Consider the following 21,363-nt stretch of genomic DNA (forward strand, 5'->3'; position numbering starts at 1 on the left):
TCAATCGGCTTACAGTACGGGTAGCAAGTTTGAAAGAATTTTGTGAAGAGGCTGGTGTTCAATACAAAAACTACTTGGTTATTCCAAAGTCAGATGGCCTGCTTTAACTCCAGCATTAGAACACGTTTTGCAGTTTTATAACCCACTACGTTCATATTTTTTAAGCATTTATAAATATCTAACAATTGTGAAAAAATTCTTTCAAGGCGGTATGTCAAAACCTATGCTTTACTTTATTCACAGTCAGGCGTCGTTGTTTCATAAAACTACACATTGAAGGAGATAAAATTTCAGCAGCAGAAGTTTGTATTATATTAAACGATTTCATACTGCAATATAAATCAAGATTTAATGATGGATTTTCACCACTAATTCTAAGGCATAAACTGACCGTTTTGGAAGATTCCAATCCCGGAATAAAAAATGAATTTTTTAAAGAAGTTAAAATTTTTTATAAAATTTGCTATAAATATATCGAAGAATGGAAAGTGAACTTTAGAGCATTGAATTGTTTCAAATGAACTCTTTTAAGTTGTAAAATCAAATGGAAAGAAGTTTCTTAAGCAGTCGTATTTGTAATGAAGGAAGTAAAAGATATTGTTATTAATGACAATTTTCTTTTTGAAGAATTTCAAAGAGTAAATTTATATTAAAATGAAGAAAAATTGAAGAAATGGAACGATGAGAAAATAGAACTTGGCAAAATATGGGTAGAAATCTTTCAGCATTTTAAATTAAAAAATATCCCACATGAAAGTTTAAAAGTTTCAATAGAAATTTCTTTATGTATTCCAGGCACTAACGCTGCTGTTGATATTATATTTTTACTAGGGAATGATTATTGGAGCAGTGAGAAGTTGCAACTTTTTGTAAAAACATTATCTGCAGTCTAAGCAGTCAAATTTAATATGCAAAATAAAAGTTGTTTGGATGTATCATTATTAGACGAACATCCTCATTTAGCAAAAAAAAATCTACTCCGAAGAAAAATATGTTTTTAAAAGAAAATTAAGTTTTTATCGTTTTTCTTCTTTTTTTCACCGTTAAAATACTTGCAAAGTGTTCTTATTTTGAACAAAAAATAGTTGGTTACCTTATTTAACGCTGATAAAAGAACTTTAATGGTTTAGCAAGCATCTGTTTGTATTAAACTACCACTTCTTACTTCATTTAAACCTTTTCCCTTGGTGTATGGAACATGACCACGACTCCCAGCAACACGTTTATATGTTTGGCATGTTTTCTTTGATATAAATATGATTTTTTATCTGTATTTTATCCTAAAAACAAAAATTGAAAATTTAATCAATAATATTATATCATGATTGAACATTTTCTGGAAAACAAATCAAAAACATAACATTGAAAATCAAATAATTACATTTATTCACTCAGGTTAATGTCACCCTATGTTAAACCCACCCAAGTTGTGGCCATCCCTTAAATTTTTTTAAAGTTATTTTTAATTAGAAGTTTTATAAATTTGGCAACACTTATACAATACTCATCCTACATAAATTTACTTTTAGTTATAACATCACAACCCACTCAAATATTAGTTAACAGTAGTTTTAGCCAACTCACAACTTTGCAGCATATAAATTTAAAAATTTTTATAGACTCAAATAAACAAAAAAAAAAAGGTAGACATTATTTGTACACGCGTACAACTGTTTTTTTTTTTAATTATACGCGCGTACAATTAACTTTTTTTTAGTTGTACGCGCATATTTGATCGTAAGTTATTATTAATTATTTTGACGATTTCACTTGAAATTCTCGTTTAATTTACCCCAATATGGCCTACTTAATACACGGCCGGATATGTTGCATAAAAAGGCCGAAAGTTAAAAGGCCAGCTATTTGCATTTTGGCTATTTATCACACTGTTAATTAATATTGCTTTGTTTTTTAATTTGGGTAGAGTGATTTATAAAGGTGAATAAATTTGCATTTATTAATTTTCGAACTGGCTATAAATCTAAAAAAATGGTGAATCTAGTTCTCTTTTTGCAAGTAAAACTGTTTTTAGTTTCCCTAAAGATACTAATTTAGAAGAAAAATGGATAAAATTTATTAACAGAAAAAATTGGAAGCCAAGTAAACATTCAACTAGGTGTTTAGATCATTTTGAACTAAAGTATTGAAATATATTTGAAAGAAGTTACTTTAAGACATGAGTTAAACTCTTTTCCAACCCTTTATACTGATGGAATTTGCGTTCCATCTTCAATAAAACCTAAAGTTCCTAACTTTTGAAAACCTCCCAACTGAACGAGATTCAAAAAATGGATAAAATAATAAATATTAATATACTTCATGAATCTAACATTCCAAAGTTTAGTTTTTAAAGATATGAAAGTTTGGTTTTATACGATTGTTTATTTTCTGTAGACTCCATTCCTTTTATTGAATCAATAAGCATTTATAACAATTTTTTGTAAAGTTGCATTATAAAGGTTGTCTACTACCACTTCCTCAATGGTTTAGAACAATTAACAATTGTAAACGTACGAGATTATCTGTTTTAAATGTTTTGGTGTCTTATGTGCACAACCTTGTTAAAGAGAATTTTGTTTAGTTAATGAACTGTCCAAATTAGTCTTTTACAAACTCAGAGGTTGTCTTCATATTCTTCAGAAGTTTTACGTTTTGCACAAGTACAAAGGTATTCATTATCTCAGGCTTACTCGCTTCTTTTGAAACAACTTCCTTTACCATCAATATCACTCTTAAAGAAAATAGTATCTGGTGGAGTTGATTCAATAAAATTATTAAAACTCTTATTAAATGAGGGGAAAATAAGCAATGATTGCGTTCTCCTTTTTGACGATATGTATTTACCGCAGTCTTGTGAATACCACAACGGTAGATTTTTTGTACAAGATACTGAGGGTAATCTCTACAAAATTATAGTTTTGTTTATGAATGGTGGTCTCAAGACATCAATCCCTTACGTAATTAAAGTAAAAATGTTATTGCCAGAGCGTAACTAGAGATTTTTTTAAAGAGGAAATAGAAGAAAGTTTAAATACATTAAGATCTGTTGATTTTAACATTTGTGCACTGATTTCTGATAACAATCCATCTAATGTATCAGCTTGTTTAAAATTGCTCAGCATTTATGGATCAAATAAAACAGAAGAAAACTCTTTTATTGTTTATTAATAATTTATTTGATGTATTGCAACGTACATTTGCTTAAGAACATAAGAAACAATTTAATTAATACGAAAAAGTTTATTTTCCCACCATTTCAGTTCACTGATTACAATTTTAGTATAAATGTGTCAGCAAGAGATACATCTTAATAATTGCTTCATAGAGACTTGAAAAAGATGAAACTCTTTTAGCAAAATTAAAAAAGGCATCAAATGGAGAAAAGACATTATATCCAGATAACAAGATGTTGTTGATGAAGATGACTAAATATCAACCTTGCGCTAAATATATTCTATGAAACAACTTCAGCAGCAATTCAAAATTTTTTTTCTAATGAATATTTAGCATCTGATTTTTCAAAAGTCATAAACTTATGGTGGGGAATATCCAATTTTGAAATGAAGTACTTTATTCATAAATTTGGTAATGCATCTGTAATGGAGAATGGTAAGCCACAAATTTTGTGTGCATTTGCTCACTGGGTTAAATACTTTGCAATGAAATCGCAAATGGCGAAAGCGTTTATTTAACGGTGAAAAGGAAAAAAAGAGAAAAGGAAAAACGGAAAGAAATTATTTTAAAAAAGAAAAAAGATAAGTTAAAAATAAAGTAAAATAATAAAAATATTAAAAGATTCAAACGAACTAAAAGATTGAAAAAAACATAAAACAAGAAAATGAATAAAAAGTAAAACGAACAAATAGATTTAATAAAATAAAACAAAAACGATCAATTAAAAGTGAAGGAACAACTTAAAGAAAAGAAGTTCAAAAAAAGTTCGAAAAAATAACAAAAAGAACTACTTAAAACAAAAAATATTCACTACAGATTTTCTACGCTTTTCTGTATCCGCCAAAAGTAACAAATATAATTTATTTTATTTTGTAGAAGTTTTTGTATTTGCCTTTTCGTTATGTAACTTTTGTTTTTGTTTTGTAGTTTTTCTGTTTGCCTTTTCGTTTGTGTAAAGATTGTTATTATTTGTCCTGTTGTAGCTAATGATTTTTATTGTTGTTATTAATTGAGTGTTTTCATATTTTGTTGTCTTTTTATTTAATTTATTATAGCTTAATCATTATTTTTTTATAATTAATTTAATTTACACTTGCTTTCATTTATTAATATTACTGTTGAACTTTTTTGTTTGTTTGTTTATTTTATTTAGGTGTCACTCCAATGACTAGTTTTTAACTATATGAGTGACACCTGAACTAATTTTGTGAAATTATAAAAATTTGTAATTTTCAATTTTTGGTTAAATAAATGGATATAATAATAAACAGTGGCAAAATTTGCAATACAGTTCTATTGATAGATGATGTCTTACAACTCAGACCTCTAAAGCACAAGTTGTAACATTGCAAAGTACTTCTAGTTTAACTAAAGATCTTTTATATGACGGAAGCAATTAGGTTTTTACCTCTCGTTTCCAAAGTGATCCATTAGAAAGACATTTTTCAAGGTTCCGTCAAATAAGTGGTGGCAGGTTTCTTGTTGAACTAAGTGAAGTAAATACATCTGAGAATATTTTGCAAATGAGATCATTATTAAAAGAAAACTTTGAATTTTGGAAAATGGATTTAAAACCTTTTAACTCAGTTGTGAATCTAAAATTATTATTCAGGAATGTGAGTTAGATGAAAATAGTAAAGAGGTTTCTATATTTATTGCCGGATATATATGCAGAAAAATACCTAAAAAAGATAAATGTGAATCATGATCTTTGTTGCTAAAAAGTGATATCATTGATATAAATACAAAATATAAGGAACTACTATTCAGAGGAGGTTTCTTATCTCCCTCAAAATGAGCGACAAATCACGTTACTTATTCTGTTGCTATAGCATCCAGAATATATGCTTGATCCAGTGAAAAAAAGTTTACTTAGTCTCAATGTACTTGACAAGTTTGCGATTATACTTTATATGAATATAATTTGAATCAATGTTATGTTTGTGAGGATTATTTAGAATGGTGTGAGGATTATTAAAAATGATGTGAGGATCATTTAGAATGAGTTTCTCTTGTTATTCGAACATTAGACGATAATCATCAAATTTAACATTAAAAAAATTTTAGACCGGATTTTATTCTGCTAAAGCGCCACTTTTTATGAAGCCCTTTTTGCTGTGTTTTTTTTTTAAGAAAAGCGTTTTTTTAAATAAGAAACCGTTTTAGAAAAAACTAGTACTCAAACCTCCAAAATCTCAAGAAACTTTAGTACCAAGTTACTTTTCAATAAGAAACTTTTTTATAAGGAATTCGTGTAATGTTTGCTTATTTTTTAATTACTTTCAATCTACAGAAACCAGGCGGCGTAACTAACAAGAGAAATTTTTTAAAGTTTTAAAACATGATGACAAATATGAGCGTTTTTGATATATTATTTTGACACTTCAACATCAAATTAGAGAACTTTCCTCTGTCTTTATGTTTTTGTATAAATTTTGATTGGCATAAAATTCTCTATCATAATCAGTAATAAAAATAGGGGTGTAGAGATGTATATTAGCACCTCTAAATACTGCTATGCCACAGGCATCTTGAAAGCTTTGGACGACCCAGTCTTCCAGAAAGTAAAAACATAGTTATGGAAGAAGGGAGTAACCCATAAATGTACAAATGAGAACCAGGTGTGTGAGGAGTTTTTACTAGTTTTTTTTTTTATTTTATACACCATTTTTGTAAAAGATTTTGAAAGAACCCATTTTTAACAGTTACTGTAAACTCAGTGTGCCAGAATCAAACCTGCTGAGCTTTTTTTCAGATCTAAAATATCATTTTGTTTAACAAATGTTAGAACTATTTTTTAAAATTTAGTGAAACATACAAAACTGTCAGAGATAAATTAATTTTTTAAAATATGGTAAAAAAGCAAGTCACTTTTGTATTTTATTCTTGTTTCCAAATATATCTTTTTTCATGACAGTAGATACCATCATAACAGTATGTATCTTTAACCATGTAAATGAATAGCATAACTTCATGTATCAATTGTAGCTATGGATATTTCTCTTATGCTCTCAGTTTTGATTGATGCAGTACTGATGCTCCGTAAACTCAAACGTCTCTTTCTGAGAAAAACAAGAGATTCAGGAGAAACAACAACATATATTAGTGCATCAATCCACATAGCAACAATATAGCTTATGTTTAAATATGAAAACTTAGGCAAGCTCCAGCAATATATGCTATTAAAAGTGCTAATAATTATAATATCAGGAATAACAGATAGTAATGAGAACGAAAGTAAAATCAAAGACGCGATTAACATTCCTTTAAAAACATTTCTTTGAGGTTTTTTAAAAACATTTTTTCTCTTTGCTTTGATTAGTTTACTTTTTTGATATATTTTCAAAGCAGTAGCGTAAACAAATATTGAGAACACAACTATGATGACGTCAAAAAGTATCATAAAAATATATATAACTCTCTGACAGAGTTTCTGAAAGATAGCTCCGGCAAGTATGCAAAAAGTCCATAGCACCAAAGTAAATACTGATGTTTTCTTTCTGGACCAATAGACAACGTACTTTATATTTAGTTTGATGTGCAAGTATCGATCAAATACCAACCATAATGTTGCTCCATAGTAACCAAGCATAAATATGTTTGCAAATGATTGCGAAATATCATTAGTGATTTCCTTTGACACATATAAAGATGAATTAACTGTGAGAACGAAGCAAGAGCAAACGTCAAAAATACAAAGGTTAGTAATTATATAACGTTGAGTTTTATCAAACTTTGTCTTTTTCATTTTATTTAAAATGTATAATCCTATAGCACATACAAAAACTCCAATAGATGCAAATGCTATATCGACTTTTTGTGTTTTCCAAACGGCTTCATTTGCGCAACAACTCGTCATATTGTTACGCATTAATCCTCTTCCTTGTGTATTCCAATTACTTTCATTTGCACAATAACTGTTATTTGACATATTGTTACACATTAATCCTAGTCCTTGTGTATTCCAGTTACTGTTATTTGCGCACGGTCATTCATTTGCATTGTTCTGCATCATTTCTTAAATGGAAATATATATATATATATATATATATATATATATATATATATATATATATATATATATATATATATATATATATATATATATATATATATATATGTTGAACGTCGTAATAGCGTAAAATAAGTAATTATTTTTAAAAATAACAGGATATTTTTTATTCTTGACATGTTTCATAAAACTTTATTTACATTTTCAAAAGATTATTTTACAATAATAAAAAACTCAGAAATAAATATTAAAAAATAGAAGTCTTTACATAGAAATATTAACGGATAAAAAATTATACATAATAAACCAATATATTTATTACAAAATAACTCGGTAAATAACCAATCAAAATAACCAACTGTCAAAAAAAAAAAAAAAAATGTATATATATATATATATATATATATATATATATATATATATATATATATATATATATATATATATATATATATATATATATATATATATATATATATATATATATATATAAATAAACTGACAGTAAAATTAAATAGATAAGTTTATAGTATACTGTAAAGTTGGTTTATTTAGTGAGGGACTTTCTTATTTAATGTGGAAGGGCTTCTTTCATCGTTAATTTGTGTTTGGTTGTGGCATTATCCAAAATCTCAAAAGAATCACAGTTAGCCAAATTTTTGCACCTAATTAATAAATTTAAATGTTTAAATATATGAGATTGTTTATCACTTTTAAGGTGCTCATTTATTCTAGTTGCCAAGTGTTTGGAGGTTTCTCCAATATAACTGGCATTACAGCCAGCGCAAGAAAATTTATAGACAACATGAGATTTAAGCAGTTTAGAAAGTGGCTCTTTTAAGCAAAAACAATCTTGTATTTTATTAGTAGTAAAAATTAATTTTATTAGAACATCCTTGCAATATTTATGAACAATTTTTGAAATTTTCCTAATTCGAATACATCCCAATATATGGAAGCTCAAAGTATCTTATATTTAAGCTATTAACAATGTTAGACACAGATGGGTTCATTTTCTTATAAATATAGGATTTAATTTCATAGTCAATAATTTTTTGTGGAAATTTATTATTTTGTAAAACTAATAATAGATTCTTAATATCTTTATCAAAACCAACCCAAAAATTATTAATTTTAAATGTAAGATCAATGAAGCAACGAACAAGTCCAAATTTGTAGCAAGAGGGAATAAAACCAAAAAAATTTTGTAAAAGGCCTGTATTCGCTTTTTTGTAATAAACTAAAGTCGAAAACGAATTGGATTTTGTAATAAGCCCTCCACATTAAATGGGAAAGTCCCCCCTTAATAAACAAACTTTACATTATACTATAAACTTATCTATCTAGTTTTAACGTAATAAATATATTGGTTTATTATGTATAATTTTTTGTACGTTAATATTTCTCTGAAAAAACTTCTATTTTTTAATATTTATTTCAGAGTTTTTCATTATTGTAAAATATTCTTTTGAAAATGTAAATAAAATTTTACGAAACATGCCAAGAATAAAAAACATCGTGTTATTTTTAAAAATAATATATATATATATATATATATATATATATATATATATATATATATAAATATATATATAAGATTAGTATATAAGTATATAAAAATGATATCACCGTCTGGAATGTTAATTTTATCGTATATATAAATATATAATACTTTTGCTGTGTTGCCTCCTCAAGACAATTTGTAAACAACTGTCAGACTCCCTTATCTAATGTAATTTAAACAATCCTAGATAAGTATATTTAAATAAAAAGTTTCACAATAAATTAAATTAAACAAGTAAATAATTTTTTTAATTTGATTTAATTTGTTAATTATTAATGTTCCGCATTTGATCTGAAAAAGTTCGTTCAATAAATTACTTAGCATTTAATAATTCATAATTAATATATCGATAGATCAATAACAGAATGACACGCTTGAATGTTTCTATCAATTGTGTGTATTTTTATAAAGATTATACTTTCAATTGAGATAGAACATTTTTTTAAATTAAGTTCATTTCACGAAAGGCTATTAAATGGTCTGTGGGTTCTACTACACTACGTAATAACAAAACGCCGTTTGAAATTAATCAAATTTAAAAAGTCCGTTTGGATAGCTCTACGTACAAACGTCTGTATATATGGTAGAAGTTCATCTGCCTATGGGTGGATTTTCTCAATGCCTATATTCAAGGCCCTAGACTTGTTTAAAAATGTGAAACTAATATGATCACGTCTCTATACGAACTACTTTGTATTATTATAGGTATAATGACTTAAAATATAAAATTTTGTCAGGTCGAAGAGTATAAAAATTGGTGGCCAGGCACAATATTCTTTTTTTAAATGCACACAGGGCCGCTCTCTGAAAATTAGGCCTACCTATATAATAAATTAACAAAAAAAATAGACATACTAATTTGATAAAAAATTTATTTAAACTTACACATATTTATCGAGGGTTACTCGATTTCAACACTTATATGAATAATAAAATTGACTAACTTTTCTTAGGAAAACTAGCATTTAAGTCTACGCGTAAAATGTTAATTCCAAAAGCAACCGCAAAAAAGAAAAAAAAAGCTCTGCACCAAACGAACTTCAACATTCTACTTCATGATGAAACGAATCCTTTATCATAGATTAACGCATTGGGTCTAGGTACAAGCAAACTAATTTACCCTATATACAAGACTTAATGGCTTCATGAAAAATGTCATCTAATAACAAACCTGGATTGAGAGGAGATTTATTGAACAACATTCAGTACTTAACTAAAAAAAATTATAAAATACAAGAGCTCATAGAAAAGCATTTCATCTAGAATTGTAAAACAACCTAAGAAACCTGCAGTAAAAATTTACTATAAAAAAAGCGTTTTCTGATTATAACTTGCCGTAGCAACCCTTTCTGAGAATTAAAATAGGATTAAAAAATAAAATTTTTTACAGCTAATCACCTGACTAAGAAGCAAAGTTTTGAACTACATTTTTTTTTAAATAAAGTGTGGTGGCCCTAGATGCAAAGAGGTCATATGTACAAGTGCTTCCTCTAAATGTTTTTAACATAAGTTAAGCTTGTGGGGTGGTTTATGGAACGATCGTAAATAATACTAGTATAATATATTATATTGTCTTTTGTAGGGATTACTTATGCGGAAAGATTGGTTAATTTTTTAATCACAAGTTCATTTTATTTACTCTAAAAGTAATTTTTTTAAATGAATTATTTTTTTACCGTAAATATAAAAATTTCGAAGTAAATAATGAATAAGTATAGAAGTAATCAGTGTGGAGTAGATAGGTGAAGAAACACTCGGTCTGGTAAAGACCTATATTTAACGGGTTCGGACAGCAAGGATATAATACATTATACATCTATATTATATATATCTATATATATATATATATATATATATATATATATATATATATATATATCTATATAGATATATATATAGTTATATATATTTAAAAATTAAATATATATATATATACATTTAAAAATTAAATAATATATATATATATATATATATATATATATATATATATATATATATGAATATATATATGTATTGGACGAATGGACCAGTTTAAAAAAAAATAGAAGTCGTGCCACCGACCCTGGTAACAAACGAGAAAACTTCATCTCAGAGCTTGATATGCTTTTCGACATTGGTGCTCCAGATGCAATTGATGACATAAGAAAATCTAGACTTCTATCTCAGAAACACAAAGATGATGAGATTGCGTTTTATCTTGATCAGAAACACGAAAGAAAGTCTAGTATGAATGGCCAGGATAAAATTTTTGAAGCAAAGGCTTTACAGTTTCTGACCAGAATTGAACAGCAGCAACAACGACAAGAAAAAGAAACAGAAAGACTAGAGAAAAGAGCAGCTGCAGAGCTAGAAGGAAATGATTTTTTTGAAGAGTCCGAGGATGATGCACAAGTTGGTTGTACGGAAATTGATCCGGATTTTGAGCCAGATCACATTATTGAAAAAATAGAGTTTCAAGAGTTTGTTACACTTCAAGTTCCCAGAAAAATTATGGAATGTGACGAGTTAACGACAGCAGCCGATCGGTTAAAGTTGTCCGACAATCAAACTAAAATGATAGTTTCAGCTATAATAAAAGCAGCGGGTGGCAATCTAGACGACTTCGATGTATCCCGTTCAACTACGCGTCGAAAGCGAATGTCAAACAGACAGCACATTGCAGAAAACATAATGGAGAAAATAAAGGAAAAACCACCTCAATTTGGTGCCATGCACTGGGATGGAAAGTTACTGCAGGACTCTCTTGATGATAAGTTTGAACGTTTAGCACTTCTTCTGTCAGGTTCACCAGAATTTTCATCGGGAAAATTGCTGGGTGTGTCACAACTAGGAGATTCTAAAGGACAAACTCAAGCTGATGCCTCATATGATCTCTTAGAAGCATGGGGATTAAAAGAATCAGTTGTCGCTTTGGTATTTGATACTACAGCAAGCAACAGTGGGGTCTATAAGGGTGCAGCTAAACTTATCGAAGAACTTGTTGACAAAAAGCTATTTTATCTTGCTTGTCGTCACCATATCCTTGAACTTGTAGCTAGCGCTGTTTGGAAATCACTGTTTGGTGAAATCAGAGGACCAGAAAACAAAATGTTTGCTACCTTCAAAGAGGCATGGTCAGGTCTCGATAAGCAATCACCTATCCAGTTGCTGAAAATTGAAAATCCATGGTTGTTGGAAGTTAAAGAACGAGTCATTGAAAATTTAAAAATGCTGCTCAATAGCAAGGAATCATCTGTGTTTCCTCGGGATGACTACCGAGAGTGCGCAGAAAGTAATCTTATTGTTCTGGGTGAAACACCACCTCGTGGTACCCATTTCCTCAAACCTGGAGCCATACATCAGGCTCGTTGGATGGCTTGCAACATATATGCGGGGAAGATGTTCATGTTTTCAAAAGCAATGAAATACGACAAGGAAACTGTGATTAAACTGGAACGTATAAACAGATTCTTGGCTCTTTTTTACACCTCAGCATGGATGCAAGCCAGTATTGGAGCCGATGCTCCCGTAAACGATCTAGAACTCATTCATGACATGATGGATTTCCGCAATGTAGACAGAGAAATTGCAGATGTTGTGGTAGCCAAACTAAACAACCATCGATGGTACCTCACTGAAGAAGTTGTTCCTTTTGCTTTATTTAGTCATCATCCTAAAATGAGTGACTATGTTAAGCAAGAAATAGCAAAAAAATTGTGGACAATAGCAGTGCCTGAAAACTTCCGAATGGGTAAACCAATCTTCAAACAAATCAAACGCAACACAACATTGAAGAGTCTGTTAGGACCGGAGTCACATCTGTTGTTCCAGAATCTCAACATCAGAAGAGATTGGCTTGCTAAACCAGTGAATCAATGGGCAGCAGATGAAGACTTCCAAGTTGCTGAAAAGTTTGTTCGAACAGTAAAAGTTGTCAACGATGCTGCCGAACGAGGCGTCAAACTAATCTCAGATTTTGCAACAATATTAACAACAGATGAACAACAGAGAGCATGGCTATTGCAAGGTGTGGAACAACATCGGAAGCTGTTTCCAAGTTTTGACAAAAAAACACTAAACATTTGAAACTAATAACTTGAACTTACTAACTTGAAGTGACAGTTTCGACATTTTTCCTCATTTTGGACCTTAAAAACTATGAAAATATTGAATTATTTTCCAGAAATATATGTAGAGCGTAAACAAACATGCACAAGTTGTTCATCATATTACTACTATATAAAAAATAACAATTTCCATAATTACTTCAATAAATTTAATTGAGTAAGACCAAAAGTAAGCGTTTTAATACATTTTCTGTTATATTTTAGTTAAAATGTTCAAGAGCTTTGAGCAACCCCTAGAAGACTTAAAATAAATCTGTAAAAAATGTTTTTCAATAAAGAATTGATAGTATAATGGGAAAAACTTCACTAGGCTATGTTCTGGGTTGTGTAATAATTTCTGGACAGCCCTACTCATGGACGATGTACGAATTTGACACGTCTTTATGACGTTGTCTTGCGGATATCTACGCCCGATGGGATTTTATACTAAATAATAATATATTAAATCGTAAGTTTCTTTAAAACACATTCACTTAATAGGTAGTAATTCCTATTTGTTTGAATTTACACAGCGAATAACATTTTTAGTAAACTAAACTGTAAATTGACACTTTCGACAGCAAGTAGTTTAAGAATTGGGTACCGTTACGGTTCTAAAAATTGGTTTGATACACTTTTCGCAAAGCTTTTTGGGATCAAAATGCAGACAAACAATACAAAATACAGAGAAACTTAATACTAATTCAGATGAAAATGTGTATAAAAATACAATAAAAGAATATTAATAAGATATATTCTTATCAGATACATGCTACCTTGAACGTTTGTCAGCTAATGTAATTTAAAATAGGAAGAACTAAAGATTCAATGACAAACTTAGAAAAAAGGATAAAAAAAAAATAGAGCTTAAATCAAGTATAATTTCTTGTCAAAAAGAATGAAAATATTATTAGCATAGATGCAAATAATATGTATAAATACATACTATTTATACATGTATATATACATTTATAATTGTATATATACAAATATATATGTATATTATTTATATAATTATTTTTTTTTATATATACAAAAATACTTTTTACAAGCTTTCTTTGTCATAATGATTATAATGATTATGGCAAAGTATTTTGTAAACTTTTCATTAGTTCTGATATATAGTATTGGACAAACATGGTGGACAAACTCAAATTTAGAACAAAAGTTAATCAAAAACTAAAAAAACGTAATAATTTGTAAATAGTTTATTATAATCTTAACAAAATTTAAAACGTTTGAATCATACTAAGAATCACAAAAAAAAATTTATAACGCATTTTTCTCAACAAACTACATTTTTCCTTGGACAAAACAAGGTGGACAAATAAAAACGATGCTTTTTTTGTAAGATTTCATTGTCTTTATTTAATTTACCGTATTCTTTTGTTTTCATCTTTATCATTATATTACTCTAAAATAATAAAATAGATTTTAGAAAGTCTGACGAATTTTTTTTTTAATTAAACTAAAATTAGATTTAACTCGTGATATATGGCGTAAATTGCAACTAAAAATGACTTACGACAAATTAGGAAGTGTTTTACGTGAAAATATTATTAAAGATTTTAAAAGCGGAAAACGTCAAGCTAAAATTTGTAGAAAGTATAATATAGATAAATCGACTGTAAGCAAAACTGTCAAATCATTTGGATCTCGTGACTGCTATAAAACAAACCATCAGGGCGGACGTCCAAGAAAAACATCACAAAGACTATATCGAATAATTGTTAAAGAGCTTAAAAAAGATCCTATTTTGTCATCCACAAAGTTACCCAAAACACTCGAACTACAAATCTCTAATTGCACTGTGCTACGAAGAGCTAACGAAGCGAAATTCTCGAACTCCTGCCAAGAAACCACTAACTTCTTTTAAAAATAGAAAGCTAAGACTTGTGTTTGCCAAACCACACCAAAATTGGAGACCTGTGGAAAAACATACTTTTTAGTGAAGAATCAAATTATAACCTTTTTGGAAGCGACGGAAAGAAGCGAGTCTGGAGACCAAAGAACACAAGATTCAATATTAAATATACCAAGAAGAGTGTTAAGCATGGAACGTCTGCTATGGTTTGGGAATGTTTCTCAGCACTAGGAATTGGTATTTTTTACAAAATTAATGGAATCATGGACCGCTTTGTTTGCAAAGATATAATGGAAGATATTGTGTTACCACATGCTGAATGGGTGATGCCCCTAAAATGGATTTTTCAACAGGACAATGATCCCAATTATACGTCAAAAATTGTAAAACAATGGTTCAAGGACAAGAGTATTGCCATAATAGAGTCGCCTGCACAAAGTCCTGATTTGAATCCCATAGAAAATTTCTGGGAAATAATTGACAATAAGATTGAGCGTGCAAATAAGAAGACCAGTGAGGAATTATTTGAACAAATCGAGAAGGCCTAGCGAGAGATTGATATGAGAATTGTTGACTCATTAATTGAGTCTATGCCTCGAAGAATGAAAGCAGTAATTAAAAGTAAAGAAGGTCCAACCAAATATTAAGTTTATTTTTGAAGGTTTTTGAAAAATAATAAGTTAATTTTTAAAATTTTTTGAATTTTCAATCGATTTTTAGAATGTCCACCTTGTTTTGTCCAAAGAAAAATGTGTTTGTTAGGGAAAATGTGTTATAAAACTTTTATAGTGATTTTTAGTATGGTTCAAAAGTTTTAAATTTTGTTAACAACAAATTAAACTACATAAAAAATAATATGTTCAAATGTTTTACTAGTTTTTTTTAGTTTTTGATCAACTTTTGTTCTAAATTTGATTTTGTCCACCATGTTTTGTCCGATACTGTATATACAGAATGCAGCATTATTAATTTTAATACTGGAAATAGTCATGATTTTGTTATTGATTTTCTGTATCATTTAGTCCTTTATTATTATGAACATGAAAAATATAATCTTATCGTTTTAATGAATCTCAATTTTATAATTTTTTGACTTTCTTGAACCAGCAAATTTTCAACTTTCATATTTCAGCTCAAGGAGTGTGAGGGTTGAACTAAAGTCTAAAGAATATTAAGACCACTAATGCTACATTGATATAAAGTTTGATACATGCTTATTCCTTTTTACAGATAACTATTAAATAGTTCTCTGAAAAAAGCATAAGCATGTATCACACTTTATATCAGTGTAGCATTATTGGACGCATAGAATCAAAAATATCATCTGCAATAAGTATTTTATATAATTATTGCTTGTTTCTTGATTTCTGTTCAAGAAAAAAACTTTACTTTAGTCTAATTCGTAGTCGTCTTTCATAAACTAATATAGTGTGGGCTAATACACACAAAACAAAATCAATCAAACTACAAGGCTCGCAAAACCATTCTTGTAAAGCAACTCATTATCTAGGTTGAATGGACAATCCCTCGAATATGATGAAAAATATGAAAGTCTTAAACTTGGAAAAACTTAATTTATTTCAGATTCAGATTTTTATGTTCAAATATAAAAATAATATGCTACCAAATTTTTTTTTAGACATACTTTCGTCATCATTTTCTCAAAGTTATAATCTGCGATCAAACAGCTTCGATAACTATTATGATAAAAAAACTAAAATCAGGGGTTCTTAATTTTTAATTATGTGATTAATGATTGCAATAATAAACATTAAAAATATAAAAAGTAAAAAATAAAGTGAAAAAAATATATAATAACAGTAGATATAGTAATTACAATTATAAAAAATTATTTCTAAATTAACTTTTTTCATAGACATAGATATACGCCAAATGGCGCGTAAAGGGAATCTGTGAAATTTTTTTTTTTGAGTTTTGTTTCCAAAAATGCTGAATCTTCTTTGATATCCTTTTATAAGGTATATATATATATATATATATACATATATATATATATATATATATATATATATATATATATATATATATATATATATATATATATATATATATATATATATATATATATATATATATATATATATTAGGGTGTTTCTTATTTGGGGTTAAAATTTTTTTGTTTTTAGTGGGCCACCTACTGAAATGGTTCATTTTGGTGAGAAAATAAATGTATAAAAATTTCAAGGGAAAAAAACATTTTTACTGGGCGCTACCAGTCATTGAAATTTAAAGCATATTTTACTATGCGCTCTTAGTCATTAACATAGGAAAAAATCATAAAACTGACGGAGACTGGTGATAATGACTCATTTACTTGGTACACATTTATTTACTTATTACCTGCATTAAAAACATTCATTTTCTGTCATTGCATTTCTACTTATTTATTATAAGACAGCAATAAACATGCTTTTTTACTTTGATTGTAGGTTTATTTAAGACAATAGTTACTGCACTAAGATTAATCGCTCATGAGAGTTGTCTTTTTTCTGTCAGGATATTTATGTCTATATTTTTGAACTACCAACAAACTGCTTTTGCTAATTGTTATTTGTATGTAGTCTATTATATTCGTCCATTAATGCTACGCCACATTCTGCAATGTTGTTGACAACCTTAATGCTTCGAACAGTGGACTTTACAGTCTTGAACTCATCATCATGTTCCCATTCGCTCACACTATTTAAAAAAAAGTGTGATGGAAGTCGTGTGATGCTGAAAAATCTTTGTCTATTAAACGTGACAAAATCCTCCAGTTTCTTTTCTTGGATAACTGAGCAGTCCACAGTAGCCCGTTTCATAGGTATCTGATCTGAGACATTGTTCAATGATTGGAGCATCTTGACCTCATCATCAAAAAAAGCTAAAGCAACAAGTTCCTCTGATAGGTACCAGAGATGTAACTTTGTAACCTTGTAACTTCTTCACAGCAATTTTTGAGATCTAAGGATGCTTGGTCTTGTAGGCATCCAAGTCTTTCAAGAGCTACAGATCAAGTCTAGGAGCTGAAGTTGCTACAGGAGATCTGTACCAGGCTTTAATGTACAGTCGAAACGTGAAAAGGCAAATATCCCTTATTCCCTTCTCCTCTATTTTTATCAACCTGAATTGGTCTCTAAACATCCAAATCTTCAACGCATAAATAGCTTTCGCCATCCAGCGAGCACGGTGCAGACCGGCAGGAGCTCTAAATGAAATGCCCCTCAAAGGTACTCCTCCCAAAAAAACAATCGACAACTCCAAAAGTTCTCGGTAGTCGTCACGAGGTAAGTTGAACGATTTGTAGTTGATCTTTGCAAAAGACGATTTTTTCATCAGTGATATCGGTAAGAGCATTTGAAGCGTTCTTATCAGACTGTGTTGTGTGGTACTTTGTAGAATCAAATGAGACCCAACTTTTCTGAAATCTTTTAAAGAGTGGTATGTCAGGTACACTTGAAAGGCCAAGACTCAGCAAAACTACTGCTTCCAAAATAATTTCCAGAATGTGGTAACGACATGCCAACCACAACATATCTTTCCCAAACTTCTGCTCTAGAAGAATGCAAGCCCCATTTCTTGGCCCAGTATTGGCTGCAATAGTATCAAAGCACATGCAGTTTACTTGATCGTTAATTCCCCATGCCACTGACACGTCATGCACTGCAGATGCCGCATTTTCACCTGCTGGTAGTTTTGGAACACCAAGAAGCTGCTGCACTCCTACTCCAGATAATAGAATTGGAAGTCGGTCAACAGTTTCTTTACAGGTGATGTCAGCGAGTAATTTTCCATCCCAATGAATACATAAAAGAACTTCTGGTTTGAATTCCTTCCTTAAACCTTCTGCTATGTTTTTTTTTGAGCTCTCAGTTTTGATTGATGTAAAACTGATGCTCTGTAAACTCAACCGTCTGTTTCTGAGAAAAACAAGAGATTCAGGAGAAAAACAACATACATCAATGCATCAATCCACATGGCAACAATATAGCTTATGTTTAAATATGAAAACTTAGGCAAGCTCCAACAATATATGCTATTAAAAGTGCTAATAATTATAAAATCAGGAATTACAGATAATAATAAAAACGAAAGTAATATCAAAGATGAAATTAACATTCCTTTAAAAACATTTCTTTGAGGTCTTTTAATAATATTTTTTTGATTTGCTTTGGTTAGTTTACTTTTTTGATATATTTTCAAAGCTGTAGCGTAAACAAATATTGAAAACATAACTATGACAACGTCAAAAAATACCATGAAAATATATATAACTTTCTGGCAGAAGATCTGAGGGACAGTTCCTACAACTATGCAAAATACCCACAGCACTAATGTAAACACGTATGTTTTTTTTTTGGACCAATAGACCACGTACTTTATATTAAGTTTGATGTGCAAGTACCGATCAAATATTAACCATAATGTTGCTCCATAGTAACCAAGCATGAACATATTTGCAAATATTTGTGAGTTTTTTCCAGACTTTATTTTTAAAACATATAACGTTGAATTGACCGTAAGAACAAAGCACGAGCAAACATCAAAAATACAAAGATTGGTAATAATAAATCGTTGAGTTTTATCAAACTTTGTGTTTTTCATATTAAGTAAAATATATAACCCTATAGCACATACAAAAACTCCAATAGATGCAAATGCTATATCGACTTTTTGTGTTTTCCAATCGCTGTTATTTGCGCAATAACAGTTATTTTTCACATTGTAACACATCAATCCTACTCCTTGTGTATTCCAATTGGGTTCATTTTCCCAACAACTGTCATTCATTTACATTGTTCTGCATCATTTCTTAAATGCAAATATATATATATATATATATATATATATATATATATATATATATATATATATATATATATATATATATATATATATATATATATATATATATGTATATATATGTATATGTTTATGTATATTTAAAATCATAAGTTTAGGATATAAGTATATGGGAATTATCTCACCGTCTGGAATGGAAATTTTATCGTATATAAAATATATAATGTTTTTGCTGTGTTGCCTTCTCAAAAAAATAACTAAACAACTGTTAGACTCTCTTATCTTATCAAAATTAAATGATTCTAAATAACTTTATTTAATTAAAAAGTTTATTTTACAAAAAATTAAATCAACCAAGTAACTTTTTTTAAATTCTGGTTTAATTTGCTAATTATTAGTGTTCCGCATTTTATTTGAAATTGTACGTTAAAAAATTACTCAGCACTTTATGGTTTATAAGTCATATTGATAAATTGATAAAAGAACGACACGCTTGAATGTTCCAATCAATAGTTTTTTTGTTTTTTTAAATAAAGGATATATTTTTAATTCAAATAATACATTTTTTTAAATCAAGTTTACCTCACCAAAGACTTCTAAACGGACTGTGGGCTCTACTTCACTGCAGTTGAAACATTTGATCAAGTTTTTTTATTAATTTTTTTTTATTACTGTTATTTTATTTGCAACTTTCTCCCAACCCAGTTCCCGACCCTAAGTTGCGAAATAAAAACCGAAGTTTCGAAATATAAACCGGGTTTAAACCGAGGAAAATGTTTTCAGAGGCGTAGACAGGATTTAAACCTTGAACCTCTGAATCGTGAGACGAGTATCTACCACTATCCTATTCCGCAATGACCAAAACTTAATATAAAAAAAATTGCAATAAACTAGTAGTAATTGTAATACTAGTAATTATTAATATTAGTAATGCAATAAACTTGTGATAATTGTAAAACTAGTAAAAATTGCAATAAACTTAATACTTATAAAAAAATAACAAGATAAGGAGTATGGTGTGAAAGTATTGTGACACGCTTGTAAAAAAAAATTTTTTGTTTGTCATTCAAGATTTAAAGCATCAAAAAGATAAATATTATGTTGTATTTAATTGATTACCGTATATACTGTATATTATCATACTATATATCATACATAAATTACTTTATTCTCAATAAGTATTTAACTCTCAATAACACCTGTAGCCCTCTATAGAAGAGTTAAGTTGATGGTTTCCTATAAATATACAAACAATCTATATTTTCATGTTCTATATAAGGTAAACCTGATATAGAACATGAAAATATAGATTGTTTGTAAAAGGTCTTCGCTTCTTTTGCATATTACAAATTAAAAAATGCTTAAAAACAATCATAAATACTCTTGATAAAAACATTAAAAGCAAGATTGAAGATTAATGTTCTATTTGAATCTTAAATATTTAGATAGAACGTGACGTTCGGTTTATCTTAAAAAAACACAACATTTAGTTTGAATGTGCTTTTTAAAATCATCACATCATATACTTTAATATTTGAGTAGGGTTTTATTAGTGTGTTTCTAATTGCATCTATACGGTGAACTTAAAAATCATAATGGTGATTATTTATGTTAGTTATTTTTATATCTAAAATCTTTAGTTCTTTTTGTTCATTTTCAACCTATAAAGTGTACTGAATTTTGGAGTCTTGTTTACCTAATACATTGAGAAATTTTTTATGTTTTTCAACTGAATAAAATCTGGCACGGGTATTATCAACATACCTTCTATAAAATTTTTGTAAAAAATTGTAAATTTGCGCAATATGTAGTGCTTTTGATTCCATTTTTGTGAGAATGCCTCTGCAATAATATCAACCAG

At 28.7% G+C, this 21,363-nt stretch overlaps 1 protein-coding gene and 1 long non-coding RNA gene across 2 annotated transcripts; both read right to left on the bottom strand.

Moving 5' to 3' along the window:
• Positions 1–5,959: 5,959 nt before the first annotated feature.
• On the bottom strand, positions 5,960–9,016 carry LOC136079629 (melanocortin receptor 5-like). The gene is made up of 2 exons (XM_065795703.1): positions 8,859–9,016; positions 5,960–7,191 (listed from the first exon to the last, which is right to left on the bottom strand). Exon 2 carries the CDS (start codon positions 7,115–7,117, stop codon positions 6,146–6,148), a length of 972 nt encoding a protein of 323 aa, XP_065651775.1. The 5' UTR covers positions 7,118–7,191; positions 8,859–9,016; the 3' UTR covers positions 5,960–6,145.
• Positions 9,017–17,029: 8,013 nt separating this feature from the next.
• On the bottom strand, positions 17,030–19,923 carry LOC136079630 (uncharacterized). The gene is made up of 2 exons (XR_010638095.1): positions 19,688–19,923; positions 17,030–19,511 (listed from the first exon to the last, which is right to left on the bottom strand). It is a non-coding gene; the product is annotated as an uncharacterized LOC136079630 (long non-coding RNA).
• Between the last annotated feature and the right edge of the window lie 1,440 nt (positions 19,924–21,363).

Source organism: Hydra vulgaris, chromosome 04 (genome assembly GCF_038396675.1).
Source record: "Hydra vulgaris chromosome 04, alternate assembly HydraT2T_AEP".
NCBI classification, from domain to species: domain Eukaryota; kingdom Metazoa; phylum Cnidaria; class Hydrozoa; order Anthoathecata; family Hydridae; genus Hydra; species Hydra vulgaris.